Raw genomic sequence first — 20,010 nt, 5'->3', positions numbered from 1 at the left:
CTGACATTCTTCTATGTTCTCTTAACAGTCATTGAAACTTTTCACAAAAAAAGGGTATTTCAAGAATCCTCTAGTTAAAATTAGTTAACACATTTATATAAGGATTTTACATGCTTTATTTAATCTAACCAGAAATCCTGTGAGGTAGGTACTATTATTATCCCACTTTTATGGATGATAAAACTTAGGCCCAAAGCTTAAATAACTCTATGAGCGCCAAGATCACATAGCTAGAAATGGGCAGAGTGAGGACTTGAATATACCATACCATCTATTAGGTTCCGGTAGCAAAAACTGTTTTTTCTTTCTTTCTTTTTTTAACCTAGCAATATGCTGTATTAGGCTTGTAATATGATAATTTAAATGTTCTACAGACCAACTACTATGTAGTCCTGTCTAAATAGCAGTCTTTTCCATATTTTTAATCTTCTACAATATAGAAATTGGACATGCTGTAATTTGTTAACCCAGTTACTAATGTTCCATATGTTATCCTCCAAAAACCATTAATTTCATTTCCAGCAATACTGAGTACCTGACAAGATGGCTGTCTATTCTATTTTGTAGATCTCAGCAAACACTAATAAAAATGCTGAGTCGTGGGTTCTATATCACTTCTGCTGAAGCATTAACACAAATAGGCTTGTTGGAATTTGAATCAGGGCTCAGAAAATGTTCAAAAAAAGTACAATATCTTTTCTTCTAAAATCTTAAGAGTTGAGCTCCCAGGTGCCCACCATCAATTCCACTTCTAAATTAGTAAGAATGACTGGCTGCAGCTTCTTAGATGCCAAAAGAAGGGACTGTCTCAACTAGTTAATTCACAAAAAAACTGATTTTTGGTAAAACCAAAAGGTCTTTGGCACAAGTGCCAGGAGTTGTTGTTCCCTGATCTTTACATTCACAAATGACCTTCAGCAAGTCCAAGAAAAATATATTTAACGCTACTACCTAATGGCACTGCAATCAAGGGTAGTAAATGGAAAGCAAACAGAGTTTTAAGGAAGGTTACAGACCAAAGGCAGTGTTCAGAAATACTAAGCCCCCATACCAATGTTCTAGAATAGTCCTCTAGTCCAGCTAACATCTCTATTCCTGCTTGAGCACAGGACCACCTTTCCTTGGCATACGCCAAGTGATTCATCATATACATTGATTATTTGTTTTGTTACTTCAGTCAAATATTCCTATGGGACATATTTTGCTATGGTCATCATAAGAGCAGAGAAAAATAAAAATTTCTCAGTTCTCACCCAGACATCTTATTGTACTTCTTCAATGTCTCAGAAAGCCTGTGTTGTGGTGGCCATGGCGCACGCGTGTGCGTGCTACACACACACACACACACACACACACACACACACACACTATGGATATTTAGCATCAAAAGTTATGCTGGACACATAGTAAGTACATTACACACATGCATATACACACAGAGGCAGAAGACCTTCCAAACAGTTCCAACTTTGGCTATAGGGCATGGTTGAGGAAAAAACACTCTAATTCTAAAGGCAGTAGTGCTCTTCCATTACAGTTTCACTGTCCCCCACCCCTGGTAGAGATGGTGATGGGGGTATGATAACACTAAGTTTACTTTTCCAAAAATCAACTTGCTAAGGATCATTTTGCCTAATGGCCAATTTGACAAATTGACCAATTCATTCAAAATTTGTTTCTTTTAACCATTTATCCTGTGGACATAATTTGTATTGAATAAAAGTTTTACAGGGCCTTTGAAGATTTCTTTGACACTTACATTGATGAATTCAAAGTTTAAATTTATCTGAAATTTTGCTATGAGCCAGCACACTATAGCCTACCCATAACTATATTCTGGAATTTCACCATTTTCTGGGCCAATGACGTTTGAGAATGAGCATTTATTTTAAATTAAAGGGCTGTGCATGTCTTGAATGTCATGGAGTTTATAAATGAGAACAGGGACGGTTTATTTCTTTTAACACATTTTTCACCCATTAAATGCATTCTATACTTCTCTTAATTCACACATTTGTTAACCACTACAACTGAATAAATATATAGCTTCACTTTTAAGCAACTGTAAAGAATTCCGTATATAAAATATCAATGACAAATTTGGCACTCAGCTGGGCTATACTGATAATATTTCTGTTGCAAAATGTCTGTGGTGAAATTGCTGTGGAAAAATTAAAACCAAATTAAAACTAATTAATACTTCCCACCAAAAATTTCAAAAGATTTTGTGACTAATGCAGTGTGATTTGTGATAAATGTTATATGTAGTTAATAGAAACATATTTTAGGCAGTTGATAACTTGGAAAACTAGTTTTAGGCAACTAATAAACCAGAGTACTTGGTAAATTTAACAAAATTGCCACTCAGTGAATTTATGTTTCAGCAAACTGCTTTTAGGAGAAATATCCATTCAGTAAATGATCACTCAGTAAAAATAATTGGGGAAGGGGGTGTAACAGGTTTTCAGATAAATGCCCTACTTCTCAAATCACAGCATTTAAAACTTAAAAAGTATCCAGGAGATCTAGTTCAGGTCCCCATTTCACAGAGAATCTGAGACCAATAAATCAAATGGATCCATTAGTATCAGAGTTGGCATTAGAACTCAGAATTCCCAATTCCCAGTTAATAGCTCTTTGTAACAGACTATGGTGTATAAGAGAAGAAAGAAGGAAGGCACTCAAAAAGAAGTAGGAAGGCCTGCCAAAAGCTCAAACTGCTTATTACACAGTGAAAGAAATACTTGTGACATGGAGAATGAAACCCCAAAATAAGAGGGTCTCAGACATTTTCAAGTTTCTTTCTCACATAAATGATTAAGGTACTCTTTCAGGATATTTAACAAGATTTCAAGTAAGGCAAACTTTGTGTGTGTATAGAGATACCAACTAAAATGGTTCACTGGATTTTATATTCTGTAGAGACTCTGAATCATCTTGCAAAATTGTTTTTTTCTCAGATACATGGAGCATCTTGGTGACCTAGGCTCACTATTGTATTATTACATGGAGTATCTGAGTGTTTTAGGCTCTGAATTTTATTATTACAATATCTCTGTATGTAACCTACAATACATAAACTGACTAACTGCGTTTACACTGAAATAAGGAAACCAATAAAGGCTAATTTCTAGTTTTCCAGGAAGAAGGGGGAGAAACAAAATTCAACACCACGGTAATTGCCATCAAAATAAACAAGGAACAAATTCTGAACTTTCACTTGCAGCAAATAACTGTAATTTTGGGGTGTGAGACGGAAACCTTTTAAATGTAATGGCTTGTGTAACAGCTTTTACAAGGTGCACTTTCCACTGTCAAACAGCAAGAAATGCTCATAAGGGTAATCAGTTTTGGATGGCACGTTTACAAGCTTTCCACAACTTGTACTATTTATTCATGTTAAAATGTTTTGCAATTACTTCTTTACATATTATGTTCATGCTTTCTTTTAAAAAAATTTTAAAATTGTTTTGTACAAATGTAACTCCAAAACCAACCATATTGCTTGAATTCTTTACTCACATACTGAGTAAAGTACATTTTGATACATCCTGTTGGTTTTTATGACCTCATAAATTGTCCACAACTAATTTACACAGTAGTACTTCTGCAATATCGAAGGACATTAAAGCTGGGTGAAAGCAAACACCTCCCAATATAACCTGCTCAAAAACTGCATTTTTTTATGTCACCTTTCTTATGAAGGTAATATAAATGATTTTCTTGTTGTACCAAAATAGTAAGCTAATACGTACATATTATATTCAAAACCATATACAAATATGGGCTGATTACTTCTCATGGTTCTGCGGAGTCATTTTTCATACAAACCAGATTTACAAGGATGGTTTTTTTCTCAGTGCAACTGAAAGGTTATTTACAATGAAAACTCCATTCTCTTTCCTTACAAGGTTTACTCAACACTGAATGATATATTGTTTTTCATTAAGACAACAGTAGAATTTTTTTTAATGTAGGCTAATGAAACAATCATTCTTCCTCACCCTTTCTTTTCCTTTCCCTCTCTCTCCCCATGTCCCTTTCTCCTTGTCTTTTCTCCCTTGCCTCTTTCCCTTTTACCCATTCTGCTCTACTTTCCCAAGTATAAGGACCTAGTTAGGCCCATAGTTAAATAGTAGCCACACAATAACTAACGCCTCCCAATTGCTCTAAAGCTGAGTCAGCAATGTAGCTTAATTACGTCAATCTTTTTTTTTTTGAAATTGTCCTTGTACATCTTAACAACTAATTTTGACATTTTCCAGAGGCTTGATCTTACAGTCACATCATTTCAATCATTATAGACATCAAAAATAACAGCTAAACTATTTTTCAGTACTTACAGATAAGCCACATGTCCAAAGTATTTGGTATCTCAAAACAAAGCTTACAGTGAAATTAGATCACCAGTGCTGAATATTCCTGGCTTGTACTTTCCAGACTACAGTAGAACCACTTTATAATAAGACCGTAACAGTCAACACTAGTCACATTGTACCTCTTTAAGTGGTTATGTTTAGAGCAATGTAGGCTCAGAGAACTCTAAGGTCAGACAGGCCCTTCAAGGTAAGACCTTGAGTCATAGTCTAGGCCATAGTCTCTCTGTTTCAACCTCCACAATGAAGCTCTACCATACCACTTGACCAGGGATATTATGAATTATAGAATTTAGCTCTTAAGGTGACTTCAAGGTAACTCCACTTTATTTTTAAGTATATAAATAGTAATTAGCAGTAGAAGCAAAGGCTTCCAACAACTGAATAAGGAAATATTTATTAATTCATTTTGCTTTTTTTCTTCCTGAGAAGACTCTAAACAAAAATACCATTTTCTTAGGGTAAAAATATTGAGTAAAAAGTCATAAAAGAAAGGTGCAAAGGGTGAAGCTGACATTTCTGAAGTTCAACAGCTGTTGCTCCAAACCCATGTATGTCACTGAAACCCAAGTCCCTGAGGTGGCTTCCAGAGATGCAACATGACTGCAACAAAAGCTATCACCTGGTTCCAAAACACAGGAGGCTGTCCATTGTTTACTCATGCCAACCCCATTACAAAGTTATTTTTACAAAGAGAGGGAAATGTATGACTATATTTGAACTTCCAGGAAAAAACTACAAATTTCTTACTTTTTAACTTATTGTTGCTGGCAATTCTAGTGTTAAATTCATTTTTCTTCCAAATTGAATATTAATAAAGCTACCACCAATGCTAAAAATCTATTTATTGTTTAATATGAGTTGATAAAAATCAACAAAGATAACAGAGCAATCAAAAAATAAGATTCCAATGTGTTGTATATTGATGAGTCTAAGAATGGCACATCTGAAGTCGGTTCTTAAAGCACAGGCTTTATATACATGAAAATTTATCTCCATTTAACAAGAAAAAACAAAAAATCCAAAAAGCTCTTTCCTTGGGAAATACATAGAATACATAAGTTTCTACAAACTTTGTCACTTTATAGCAACATCTAATTTTTTTTCAGTTACAACCTGTTCTCCTAAAGAGAACTTGCCCAACATCTACCTATTCTTAGAACATTATTAAAATATTTGTTAAAGCATAACATAACACACAGCAAGTAGAACTTTTTAAGTGTACTCAATGTACCCCAAAATTATTTTGTTAAATATTATGAATAACACTCAACAATAATTAACAATTCATAATTTAAGTGATTTATGTTCCTTCCCAAGACTATATAATCAAGTTATTTTTATACATGAGTTAAATTTAATATTTTAGGGATATTTTATTATAGTTTATGATTTCTTTGATTTGCTCAGAAGTGAACTCTTTTCCTTCTATTTTATTTTTAAATGGCCCATGTTCATCATTTAGATTATGCTTTTTTTATGTATAGGTTTAACTGGAGGGGGAAAAAAACCCACCTCAATAGAAAAAATTATCTACTGCAGAGACTGGACACTATTTTTTTTTTTTTAGACTGGACACTATTTTTTGAAGAATTCGTCCCTGCTTCCTTTTCTCCTTGCTTTGAAGACAAGAAACCAGTGCTTCCTGAATGTGGAATTTAACCTACTAGCTCACTGCTTTTTAACACCTTTAGAGTCAAGATAGTTGGAACAAACATAAGCTAAGTTCTGTAATACAGCAGTTCTTCTGGCAACTGTGAGTAAGGCTGCAAGCGAAAAACCTTTTAAGCTTTGTTGCATGGTATCTCAGTGTGGGAGGATGAATACTAAGTAATAAATCAAGAAACAGAAAAAAAATTTTACCCTCCACCTAGATAACATGAAGAAAGTTAAGTCTGGTGTTTTGTACCCAAAAGATTCTACCAATAAATCAGAATTGCTCTCTTCCAACCTCAGCTCCTCAGTTATATTCAATTTTTTTTAAAAAAGCCACCATTTATTATTGAGTGCCTACCACTAAATTTAATACTTTAATTCTCATTACAACCTTGTAAAAATGTATGTTGTTCTCTACTTTATAAAAATGGACACTGAGGTCCGGAAATACTTTTTCAAAGTTTTACCACCAATAAAAGACACCAGGACCCACATGGAACTCCATCTGACTATAAAATCTATGTTCTTGCCATACTCCAGTCTGCTTGAAATTTTTTGCTTGTTTTTCATATTCCAAGTTAATAGAAACAAAATTTGGGTTTCACATTTGAAATTTTCACTGTTATGGGAATGGCACTCTTAAGAATAAAATCATGGTCCTGCAAAGTCAGTGAAAAATTTAAAAACATCATGGCCTTCTTTAGTGTTCATTACACATGCCAGTTTGAAAGTCCCCCAGAAATATTTGGGGTTTTACCAAAAAAGCACATATATCATTTTAATAGGTACAGTAATAAACTAATAAATTATGCTCACAACCTATGTACACCATAAATTCAAAATTCACTTGTAGAATGTAGGTCACTGCCTTTAGATACTGGAAAAATGGCAAGATTAGGGAAGCCTTAACTTTCCTGGCTGCCTCCTATTTTATTCTCTAACAAAGACTATTCCCTGAAGATACGTTCTTGTCCTTCTGTGTTCCACTATGCACACACTGTCCCCTGAATAATATTGCAGCCTTAATATTCACTTGTATATTATGATGACTTTCAAATCTACTGTCCTTCTTCTTCTCATCGACCTAAATTCTAATAGGGAACTGCCTCTTTGCAAATGCTGTACAATGAGACGCAAGATGATATTCTCTCTCATACCACACCTCTCTCTGTCCACTGCTAGGATTTAGAGGCTAATGTCTCTGATTGCCCTAGCCTCTAGCCTTCCTGAAGCTTTATTCACAACTTAGATCTCCCCTGAACTCTGAACCTATTTCGTTTAATTATCACACCCATTCATGGTAACCTCATCTACATTAACTTTATCTTCCCTGACACACATAACAAATGTTTCCAGGTCTAAAGGACAGAATAAAGTTTGAAGAGATACTTGACTGTGAAAGTAAACTAAAAGCACTTACTTCGGAGTCAGGCAATAACTTCCATGATCCTTACATGGCAAGTATATTTGAAGTCCTACAGTGTGCCAAGCAATTTAATTAACTAGGTACTTTATAAATGCTACTCCATTTAATTTTGACAATCAAGATAGAAAACAAATATTATATGAGCACATAGGACAACAACGCTATGAGGTGATTATTATCTATATTTTAGGGCATAAAAATTAGAGTGGTTAAATAACTCATCCAGGGTCATATATCTAGCAAGCAATAGTGCTAGAATTCAAATCTAGGTCTAGCTGACTTCAAGACCACTATTCCTTACATTATGCTATGTTGGGCCTATTTTTGCCATTTACTGCAGTCACTTTAAACTGAGCCTCATTTTGTTCATCCACAAAAAGGAAGGGTGTTATTAATGTTCTTATGGGAGGAGCAACAAGCCAGTAGGAGGGCATCTGAAGTGAGGCACTTTTCAAAGTCCTCACATATGCACCAAACATGATTCTAGTATGGTCCTCCAACCCATTGCCCCAGCTGCTGCTGAGAACCACTGGCTTTTCTTATACTGTACAGGAGGTGGTATAATATTACATGATGGTACAGTATGACAAGTTAAGGAAGCATACTGTAAACCATACAGTAACTACTGAAAGTATAAAACAAAGAGGTATGGCAATAGCCAATAAAGAAGATAAGATGGAATCATAAAATTACTCGAGTAATCCAAAACAAAGCAAGAAAAGAAGAAAAAGAAACCAAAGATTAGCTAGGACAAATAGAAAACCAATAGCAACATAGTAGATTCAAACCTAACCTATCAATAATCACATAAAATGTACTTTAAACACACCAATGGAAAGGTAGAGATTGTCAAATCATTTAACGAACAAAGACCAAGCTAAATGTTGTTTATAAGAAATCCATTTTAAATATAATGTCACAGATAGGTTAAAAGTAAGGACTGAAAAAGATATACAATGCTATATCAACACCAGACAAAGTAGATTTCAAAGCAGGAAATATTACCAGGAATAAATGGGACATTTCATAATGATAAAGGAATCAATTCATCAAGAGAACTTATTGATACAATGCTAAATGTTTATGCACCTATTATCAGAACATCAAAACACACAAACCAAACCTGACCGAACTGAAAAACAAAAAATAGTAAAATGCACTACTATCATAGATGGAAATTTTAAAACCCATCCTTCAATTCTTGATATAACAAGTAGACAGAAAATCAGTAAGGATATAGAAAACTTGAACAACACCATCAAGCAACTTGACCTAACTGACATTTATAGAATACTCCACCCAATAGCAGAATATACATCCTTCTCAAGTACATACAGAACAATTAACAAGACGGACTATATTCTGATCACAAAACAAGTCTCTGTACATTTCAAAGGATTCAAATCTTAGAAAGTAAGTTGCCTGATCACAACAGAATTAGAATCAATAACAAAAATATTAGGAAAAATACCAAATACTTTGAAACTAAGTAATATATTTCTAAATAACCCATGGGTCCAAGAAGAAATAAAAAGGCAAATTAGAAGTATTTTGAACTGAATGAAAATGAAAATACAACATTTATGAGATGACTTACGCCCTCAATAAATGTGAAGGAAAAAAGAGTTAAATCAATCAGTCGTCAGATTTTCAAGTAAGCAAAACCAGGAATTAAGAATAAAAGAACGAGGATCATGAACTCATAAAATATTGAAACTGGAAGGATTTTAGAAATCTTTCTAAAATGTGTAAATTCACAAAATTTATAGAGGAAATGGTTCCAGGAAGAGCATACAATTTGTTTAATAGGGTTTATAATAGTAAATACTTTAAAATGAGCAGTCTCTGCTAGTAGCTACATTACACAAATGTCTGAATACTTTAAATGCCTATTTTCATCTAATAAAAGCAGATAAAGTTTTCATAAAACAGATGTGCACATTTCTGTGCCTATGTCTGATTAATGTATTTTGTGCTTTATATGTAAATTTTCTATACTTGCACACACAGTATAATAATTAAGGGTACTAAATTCTCAGTCCACATTGCCTGAATTCATACTCTGGCTTTACCACAACTAGTAACCATGATATCAAGCCAGTTATTTAACCACCCATGCCTCAGTTTTTTCAACTGTAAAACAGGAATAAACCGTAAAATGAGAATAAGTTCCTACCTCCCAAAGTGATAAGGATTCAATAAGCTAACAGCTTTTGTGGGCTTCAAATAGTGCCTGATGCATAGTAAGAGCTCAATAAATGACAACTATTATTATATAGTACTGACTTATAATTACTTGAGGCTTATTAGTCAAGACAATGACTTTATTTTTAATTAGGTGACATCAATTGAAATAGGATATCAGCACAGAAAAATGGGTTGCTTCCAATTCATAAGTGTTAAAAAAAAAAGCTCAGAAGTTAATTGAAAGCCAATGTCAAAACAAAGCTGGGGCAATTTCTTTTCAAGGCAAGAGACAATGATCCAATGAAAAATTATTACATGGAGTGTTTTTGGACCAACCAACAAATGTAATACTATCAACATATGAGATGATACTAAAGTTACACAAAAGGGCTATCCTGTTGCCTTCATCTATTCCTTCTAATGGGCTCCATTCAACTAGAATTTATGGATTTAAATATTATATTTTTAAAATGACAAAACATTCATTTCTAAGTTTGTTTTAAAATGGATAAAAGGCAGCATTCAGCAGTGTATTTATTTGAACAAATTCCATTTGGTGAAAACAAAATAAATGTGGAACACATTTCACATTTTTTATTTTATGCAACTTCAATGCTTTCAACGCTGCATATATTACTAAAAGCACAAAAATAGATGCTGTACTATCAAATTGTAAAGAATACCAAATTGATATAATTATACTTTATAATTTCTTCCAAATATCAAAAGGACAAGTTTTTTTTTCTTAATTAATTTCATGTGTCTCTTATGTGTTCTACAGAATCAGGTAAAACAGGTATATTTTTACTAAGTAGCTCCAAATTTTCATGTTTTAATAACAACTACTATTTATAATAGGTGCTTCGTCTTTCTGACGATGACACCAAAGCCTCCTCAGCTGGGCTGAATGAGCATGTGCCTGAATCAATATGGTAATAAGATACCAAATAAAGTCTGACTTATTCTATTCTACTGTTTTGAGAAGTAGGTGAGAAGGCTTTCTATACCTTTAATAACAAAACTAAAATTTCACCCATAACCTTAGCATTTGTAAAACACCTTTCTCCTCTCCTCATACCACACAGGCACTTTTTCTTCACACTCAAAATTATGAGGAAGCTTCTCACGATGGCACAGAAAAGCAGTGAGTGAGACTAGCTGGATGATGCAGAAAGCATGTGGATGCCTACGGTGCTGCTTGTCCTTCAAGCTGCCTCTCAGCCTCTATCCATCCTTCAGCCACCCAGATGTAGATTAAAACTCTCGGCATGTGCGCTGCCTTCCTCAAACTTTTTGTAACTATTATCAACCAGTAGCTTTCATCACTGGGAGAAGGATCGAGGCCAGGAAAACACTCATGTACTAGTATTAATGGAACATTCTGTGGTTCACTGAGCGTAATGCCTACCAAGAAGATAACAGAAACCTAAAGACAGAAGCCCAGAGCAAAGAAAGAAGTCTAAGATGGCTTTGAAGGCTGTTCGAGGTCATCAATTATTATCATCATCAAATACTTACCTAACCGGTGTGAGATGATATCTCATTGTAGTTTTGATTTGCATTTCTCTAATGATTAATGATGTTGACCATTCTTTCATGTGTTTGTTGGCAATCTGTATGTCTTCTTTGGAGAAATGTCTATTTAGGTCTTCTGCCCACTTTTGGATTGGGTTGTTTGTTTTTTTGTTATTGAGCTGCATGAGCTGCTTATAAATTTTGGAGATTAATCCTTTGTCAGTTGCTTCATTTGCAAATATTTTCTCCCATTCTGAGGGTTGTCTTCTGGTCTTGTTTATGGTTTCCTTTGCTGTGCAAAAGCTTTGAAGTTTCATAGGTGCCATTTGTTTATTTTTGTTTTTATTTCCATTTCTCTAGGAGGTGGGGCAAAAAGGATCTTGCTCTGATTTATGTCATAGAGTGTTCGGCCTATGTTTTCCTCTAAGAGTTTGATAGTGTCTGGCCTTACATTTAGGTTTTTAATCCATTTTGAGTTTATTTTTGTGTATGGCGTTAGGGAGTGTTCTAATTTCATACTTTAACATGTACCTGTCCAGCTTTCCCAGCACCACTTATTGAAGAGGCTGTCTTTTCTCCACTGTATATTCTTGCCTCCTTTATCAACGATAAGGTGACCATATGTGCATGGGTTTATCTCTGGCTCTTCTATCCTGTTCCATTGATCTATATTTATTTTTGTGCCAGTACCATGCTGTCTTGATTACTGTAGCTTTGTAGTATAGTCTGAAGTCAGGGAGCCTGATTCCTCCAGCTCCATTTTTTGTTCTCAAGATTGCTTTGGTTATTCGGGGTCTTTTGTGTTTCCATACAAATTGTGAAATTTTTTGTTCTAGTTCTGTGAAAAATGCCAGTGGTAGTTTGATAGGGATTGCATTGAATCTGTAGATTGCTTTGGGTAGTATAGTCATTTTCACAATGTTGATTCTTCCAATTCAAGAACATTGGATATCTCTCCATCTATTTGTATCATCTTTAATTTCTTTCATCAGTGTCTTATAATTTTCTGCATACAGGTCTTTTGTCTCCTTAGGTAGGTTTATTCCTAGATACTTTATTCTTTTTGTTGCAATGGTAAATGGGAGTGTTTTCTTAATTTCACTTTCAGATTTTTCATCATTAGTGTATAAAAATGCCAGAGATTTCTGTGCATTAATTTTGTATCCTGCTACTTTACCAAATTCATTGATTAGCTCTAATCATTAGAGGAATGTAAATCAAAACTACAGTGAGATATCATCTCACACCAGTCAGAATGGCCATCATCAAAAAATCTAGAAACAATAAATGCTGGAGAGGGTGTGGAGAAAAGGGAACACTCTTGCACTGTTGGCGGGAATGTAAATTGATATAGCCGCTATGGAGAACAGTATGGAGGTTCCTTAAAAAACTACAAATAGAACTACCATATGACCCAGCAATCCCACTACTGGGCATATACCCTGAGAAAACCATAATTCAAAAAGAGTCATGTACCAAAATGTTCATTGCAGCTCTATTTACAATAGCCAGGACATGGAAGCAACCTACGTGTCCATCAACAGATGAATGAAGAAGATGTGGCACATATATACAATGGAATATTACTCAGCCATAAAAAGAAACGAAATTGAGTTATTTGTAGTGAGGTGGATGGACCTAGAGTCTGTTATACAGAGTGAAGTAAGTCAGAAAGAGAAAAACAAATACTGTATGCTAACATAAGAAAAAAAAAAAAAGGTCATGAAGAACCTAGGGGTAAGACAGGAATAAAGATACAAACCTACTAGAGCATGAACTTGAGGATATGGGGAGGGGGAAGGGTAAGCTGGGACAAAGTGAGAGAGTGGCATGGACATATATACGCTACCAAACGTAAAATAGATAGCTAGTGGGAAGCAGCCGCATAGCACAAGGAGATCAGCTAGGTGGTTTGTGACCACCTAGAGGGGTGGGATAGGGAGGGTGGGAGGGAGAGAGACGCAAGAGGGAAGAGATATGGGAACATATGTATATGTATAACTGATTCACCTTGTTATAAAGCAGAAACTAACACACCATTGTAAAGCAATTATACTCCAATAAAGATGTTAAAAAAAAATTACCTAAGCTTTACCACTTACAAAGTATTTTTATATACATTATTTTATTTGATCCTCACAATAGTCATATGAAGATATAGTATAGATATTTTTATTAATAACTATATTTTGCAGGTGAAGAAATTGAAGAAGTTCAATTGAGACTTCCCTAAGGTCACTTTAACTATTAAGTGAGCAGGAACTTAACTTCTATTATTTCCAAAAACTAACTGCATATTTCCATCTTCCAGCTATACATTGCTGTATCCCACACAGATAAAGGAAAAGGGGCAAATTGAAGGAAGCAGGTTCCATACTGGACAAAGTGAGCAATTATTCTTATAAACCACTATTTTTCCCTACCTACTTTTAATCATCAGTTCCATTCCTTCCTTTGCTCCTTACCTCCCTTCATTCCTGGTTCTTTCATTTAGAGGACCCAATGGACAGAAACCATTTTGTCCATTTAAATCCCTTAGATCCTGATCTGCACAACCAAAGATATCCCTAGGACAAACCTGCAACCAGTAACTATGGATTCCCTTCTATTACGTTCTCTGGCTATAACAGAAACTGACCTAAGGAATAATGAAATTTGTGGAAATCTCAGACGTAAATATTTCTACAACATGCCATAAAAAGCAGGCAGGCAATAAATAATGAATATAGTATCTAGTGGACCAATACGGTATCTCCTGTTCCCTGCAGGCTGGCCTCACTCAGTGACTGACCTAGAAAAAAAACACTGAGAATAATAAACTAGGCCACAATAAGCAGCAAAATAATATACTAATGAACCTCTAAAGAACTACCTAGATCATCATATTAAGTGTTTACAATCTTTCTGAACTCAAAGCTTACAAGGTCTTGAGGAGCATGTCAAAACGAAGTAAGTGGAAAATGCCAGCAAAAACAATGGAAAAGAAACCTCTAGTGATTAAATGGAGTTGCTAAAGAGCTGAATATCTGCCTTTCATCTAAAACTTAAAATAAAATGAATATTTAACTCTACAGACATCCAACTCCACAGAGATAACCACTGTTAACATTTTTCTAGTCTATTTTATGAAAGCATATGACAGGAGGAGTGTGCGTTTTTAAAACAAATACTATCCAGTACTTATTATTGTACAGAATAGCAGGTGATTAAAAACTCTTAGCATTCCAAGTCCTTCACCTATATGAAATCATCTGAGCATCCCACTAACCCAATGACATAGGAAAAAAGGATATCATCCCTATTTCACAGGGGAGGAAATCAAGGCATGGGACTTGTTTATGGTAGTTGTAGGGATGCGATATGACATAAATGAAATATAGAAAGTAACCCTGGTAGAATGATGCTGTCTCCTTTAAACATTTCCTTCTACACAGTTTCTCTTTCTCTGCCTCTCTGCTCTACTCTCCCCAACACAATGGACATGAAAGCCTATCACAATGTTAACTCCAACAGGTAACTTGAGTCCATTAACAGGGTCTACAGCCCTGTCGATGGGAACTATTCACTCCAAAAGCCAAAAATACTATGTTTTGTTATAAGTGAATTTTCAGGAAAGAAAAGAAAAACAATGGGAGGGCATGAGGCATTTGGAAAAAGAGACCTGATTTGTTCTTTAGAATAGAAAAGGTGCCTAAGAAAGGGCAGAAGTGGCTATAGAAAGGACCAGCAAAACGGGAAGTTGGAGAACAAAAGTCAATTCACGGAATTTACTCCAGGTGAAAGATCTTTAGCTAAACCATCCTCACATATGTACCTCTCATGTGAGAGGAAAGCTGGTCTTGTTTCAGCCTTATAAACGTTTCCCTACATTACCAAACTGATCCTGAAGCAAATTTGGGTTTTCTGTGTTGTTAATGGTGATGGTGGTGCACGCGTGTGTATTTGTATTTTAAAAAAGGAATGACCTAAAGTCAAAGGCAAAAACACTATGATTCTTCTGCCCTGGCATAGAGTGGATCTGTCCCAGCTTACAGGATTTAGAGTCTACAATATAAATGAATTTGGAATTGTTAGACAGCAAAGGAGAAACCCATTGACCACTGCTTTATCAGAAGCACCTCTTCTCTACCCTTGGATGCTATGGGGAATAAAAGATCTTCGAATTGATTTACAGATCAAATTCAACTATTTGAATCACTCATTATTCTAGTTAAGAAGGTTCAATAAAAAGTCAGATTTATTTACAGTTCTGCCCAATTTAGCTACTCGCTTAGGAGGCAAATAATACATATTATGGAGTGAAAACATAGTATTCAAGAAACAAGGAGACATTGACTGAGCACCTGCTATGTGTAAAGATCTGCTACATATAAGACACATTGAGAAGCAAGGGGTTTTATAAACATGAATAACTTCAAAAGGAGAAAAGTATTTCAGAAATATGATTTCAGTATAATGCCTGACTGGACTGTCACAATGGAGCTATATTTAAAAAAACAAACATACAGAAAAAGAAGCTCTACAAAAATAGTACTTTTTGTCAGAGAGCTAAAGATCTGAGAGAAAACTGGCAATCCTAAGAGGATAAAAGATGAAAACAAGTTACTTCCTAATTTTAGGACTATACTACAGACTAGTCAGACTAAATGGAGACTCTGGATGCCTACAGACTGCTTTCCTAACATCAATTTAAAACTATCCAAACATATGCTAAGAATTCTACTCACCTTTAAAACAATGAGTGGATGTGTATGAACTGGAGCTATTATTACACTGACAATGGGAATGTAAAACGGTACGTACAATCACTTAACGAAGTACTTTGGAAGTTTCTTCTAAAGTTAAACATACACTAACCATATGACCCAGCAATTCCACTCACAGGTATTTATCCAAGAAAAATGAAAACATTTGTCTGAACAAAGACTTGTACACAAATGTTCATAGCAACTTTGTTCGTTATAGTCAAAAACTGAAAACAATCAAATGCCCATCAATAGGTGAATGGACCTGTCATGATAGTCATTAAATGGAATATTAATCAGCAATAAAAGAAAAGAACTATTCATACGACAAGATGGATGAATCGCAACATTATGCTGAGCAAAATAAGCCAGACACAAACGAGTGCACGTTGTACGATTCCATTTCTTATGTGGAATTCTAGAAAGCAGATCAGTGATTGCCTGGAGCTGAGAGTCAGATGTGGGCACAGGAAGTTTTGAGGGGTATAGAAATGTTCTATATCAATTGTGGTGGTGGTGATTACATGGATATAAAATTTTAAAAACTCAATTGAGCACTTTTAAAGAGTATATTTTAATGTATATATTGTGCATTTTATAATACATGTACTTCAACTAAGGCGATTTAAAAACATTTTGGAAGTAACATATTTAGAACAAGGAAATAAATATCCCCACTATATGAACTGTACTGTTCAGATCATATCAAGGGTATGGTGTCTACTTCTGTGAACATCTTAAAGCAAACTAAAAATGAAAAAAATTTAAGAGGAAGGTAAGTTGAATGGTGAGTGTGTTGGCAATGTTATCATACATAAGACATGAATGAATGTTTTGTCTGGTGACAAGATGAAATAGGGACCTATAGTTGCCCTCATATGTATGAAGCACTACTCTCTAAGGGGAAGAAACAGACACCTACTGGGTGAAAGTTATAAACACAGGGATTTTGCCCTCAATATACAGAAGATAATAATTACTTTAATGGGAGCTCAAATTAAAAATCAAATCACATTTGTTGAATATTCACTATATTCCAGATACAATGGAATGTGAAGCTTCTAAGAAAGTAGTTATTGAATTCTCATTGCTAAACTCTTCCTGTCAGGCTTACTGGAAAGGGAATTAGTGTGACATATTAGATGCCCTCTAAGAGTCTTCTTTTAGAATATATTTTACCCCTTTTATAAAACTTGAACTGAATTTTATGATTTCAAATTACTGAACTTTATACTTGCTACTAGTACCATGCCTTTCATATTTTGGTATTTAATACATTTTTTAAATTGTGCTTTGCTTTTTAAAATATATTGTTGTTCATCACTAACATACTCAATGCAGATTTCCTGGTTGGTATAAGCCACGTAATGGTAAAATTCCACAGTATGGGAAAATAAAATACACTTTAGAATGATTCACTTTCTGATGAAATTTCAAGAATTACCTAATGATCCAAAAACTGTTGACACAGAAAAAGATAACAAGCTGTCCTATAAATGGAAAATAATTGACCAGGAAAATTGTGTTTTTCCTGCTTTTCAGGGGGAAAAAAAGCTCCCTAATGTTGGAAATGAGAAAGGTTAGTTTAAAATACATCTTAACTGTGAGGCAGATGTAAAGTATGATGGCATATGTGGTGAACATTAATCACCTCCCTTCACATTTACTCTCCTCTTTTCTTTTCCCAGAAGACAGAACTTTAATTTGGGGATCCAAGGGTTCCAAAGAAGTTAATTCAACCCTTTACTTCAGGGATGGAACACACAGTCCAGCACAATTCAACAATTACAACTTTCAACTATCGTGGCCACCGTGATTGGTTCTGAGGTGAAATATGACCTACACAGGCTGAATCAGAATAAATATCAGGACTTTTGTTAGAAATACTGAGACAAATACTCTTTTTTCGAGTGGAGGTAAATATGGGAGCAATAAGCCTTAGGAGCCAAATCAGAACCAAGACAGCAATATCAGAATGAAGCCAACACCAGGAAGCCAGAATAAAGAAAGGAAGTCATGGAGCCACCGGATCATTCCCAAAGTAGCCCTATCTTTGGATTTTTGAGTTACATCAGCTAATGTATTTCATTTGTGGCCAATATTCATTGAGTCATTTTTTTAAAAAAAAATATCGTTTTTATTACTTGCAACAAAAACTGAGAAGGCAGGAACTTCATGCAAAGGAAAAGACTAGAATGCACAAGGTATCTATAAGACTTTAAAACTGGTTTTTCAATTTACAGCCAAATTCATTACTAAAGTAATTCTGGTGTTAAATACAAACATAATCTAAGTCCCCATTTGTTGAGCAGCTTTTATTTGTCCTATGTGGATATTTCGTATTAGTACGTATTTTAAAACTTGTAAATGTTTTTAGATTCATTTTAACTTCCTCCTCCACATGAGCCTCAGACTTAAAGGGTCTGGGCTACATTTCTTGAATTGGTGGGGTGAAAACAAGATGGTGCCATCTCTATTCTCAATCTGCCACAATCAACTAGAAGTTGGGTCAAAGAGCCATCAACTTCTGGAATTCAGCTCCAAACGGATGAGGGAAATGTGGACAACATGAAGGTAGCCTCTGCTCCACAAAGCTTCTCACTATTCCTCTCGAACCCTGTTTCAGGTTCCAAATAAATCATAGCCCTGAGGATACAGATATAGAACTTTTAATAACGAGAGTACAAAGCTACCAGATGGTAAAATTGCTAAAAAGAAAGCTGCTGTTAAAAGCAAAGGACCCCAGTATTAATGTGACTCATCATTTAAAATATTTGTTAAGAACTATACAGAAAAAAATAATAATTAAATACTGGTAAGAAAAGACTTAAATGGTCTCACTTACCACTTTGGAATTTTGAGAACCACTGCAGATTCCGATCTATGTTCCTCTGATAAAAAATATCTAAATAAACAAGAAACAGGAAGCTGTCTTTGGTGATATTCAGGTAAAAAATCAATTTCATTTTGTCCACATATCACTTGATTGAGAAAAAAAAATATTCATAGGTGTCTATAGACAGTTTTTAGTGGACAATATCTTCCCCAAGATGTGGGAGGAGAAAAGATAAAGTTCAGTCACATAGTTGACTGTCTTATTAATTGAAAAAAAATGTATTCAGGCTTCCTAATACAGAAATTATGGCAGATTTTCATGGTCTACAATTTTGTGAATAATTTCTCATCCACAATCAGTTAATCTCTAAAAGAGAGAGAGAGACAGTGGGGCAGAGAGAGAAATTGAGAGAGAGAAAGAGAGGAGAGAGGATTGAATTCAACCTAAGCTTTTCTCACAGAAAGAATATCAGTCCCAACTTAATTTAAGGTTAAAACTTTAGAGATCAGACTTTAGGATTGTTTTAAAAAGGAATATGTCTTAAATAAGAAACTTCTGTATTTTTAAAAATGGTTTCCTACTGCTTGGCAAAAACAAAGAAAAGAAAGAAAAGGAAACATGGTAGAATAAAAGGGCCAAAAGCCATTTGATCACAGGCAGATTATATTCTATTTCTATATTATCATATATTTCCTCTAATGAGCATGCATTATTTTTATAATATGAAAAGCAAAGTCCTGTATTTTAAAATGGATCTGGGCATGTAGAAAGACCTTATGATTCCATATTTTTAAGCGTATAAAACAGCTTTACCTTCCTGCACCACATCCTTCCCTATGTGAGATAAAGTTAACTGCTCCTTCCAAAATGATGGTGGAATACTTAAAGCCACTTGACAGTCTCCTTATCACCACCATATTAACCACTGGATATTTCAGCAGTTTAACTATAATGTGCCTAGCTTCCTAGATGTGTAAATTGATGTTTTTTTAAATACAGAAAATTTTCAACCATTATTTCTGAAATAATTTTTATGCCCCATTCTCATGCTCTTCTTTTGTGACTCCAATTACACATATGCTAAATCATTAGATGTTGTCCCTTAAGTCCCTGAGTCTCTGTTCATCTTTCTTCAATCTTTTCTTTCTAGGTTCTTCATATTGAATAAATTTTATTGATATGCTTCAAGTTCACTGATTTTTCTACTATCTCCAATATGCTGTTAAGCTCAACCAATAAAATTTTAATTATAGTTACTGTTCTTTCCAG

At 34.6% G+C, this 20,010-nt stretch overlaps 1 protein-coding gene across 2 annotated transcripts in view; it reads right to left on the bottom strand.

Moving 5' to 3' along the window:
• The window catches only part of RFX3 (regulatory factor X3), a 292,829-nt gene that overhangs the window by 171,128 nt on the left and 101,691 nt on the right, over positions 1–20,010 (bottom strand). The window contains exon 9 of one of the 2 annotated variants that reach the window (XM_073806160.1): positions 18,751–18,810. The exons of the other annotated variant lie outside the window; for it this stretch is intronic. Within the exon in view, the coding sequence (XP_073662261.1) occupies positions 18,751–18,810 (60 nt within the window). The remainder of the gene's footprint in view (positions 1–18,750; positions 18,811–20,010) is intronic. 2 annotated transcript variants of the gene reach the window in all.

The sequence above is a fragment of the Tursiops truncatus genome, chromosome 6 (assembly GCF_011762595.2).
Source record: "Tursiops truncatus isolate mTurTru1 chromosome 6, mTurTru1.mat.Y, whole genome shotgun sequence".
NCBI classification, from domain to species: Eukaryota; Metazoa; Chordata; class Mammalia; order Artiodactyla; family Delphinidae; genus Tursiops; species Tursiops truncatus.
This window is presented reverse-complemented; position numbering and strand designations above follow the sequence as displayed.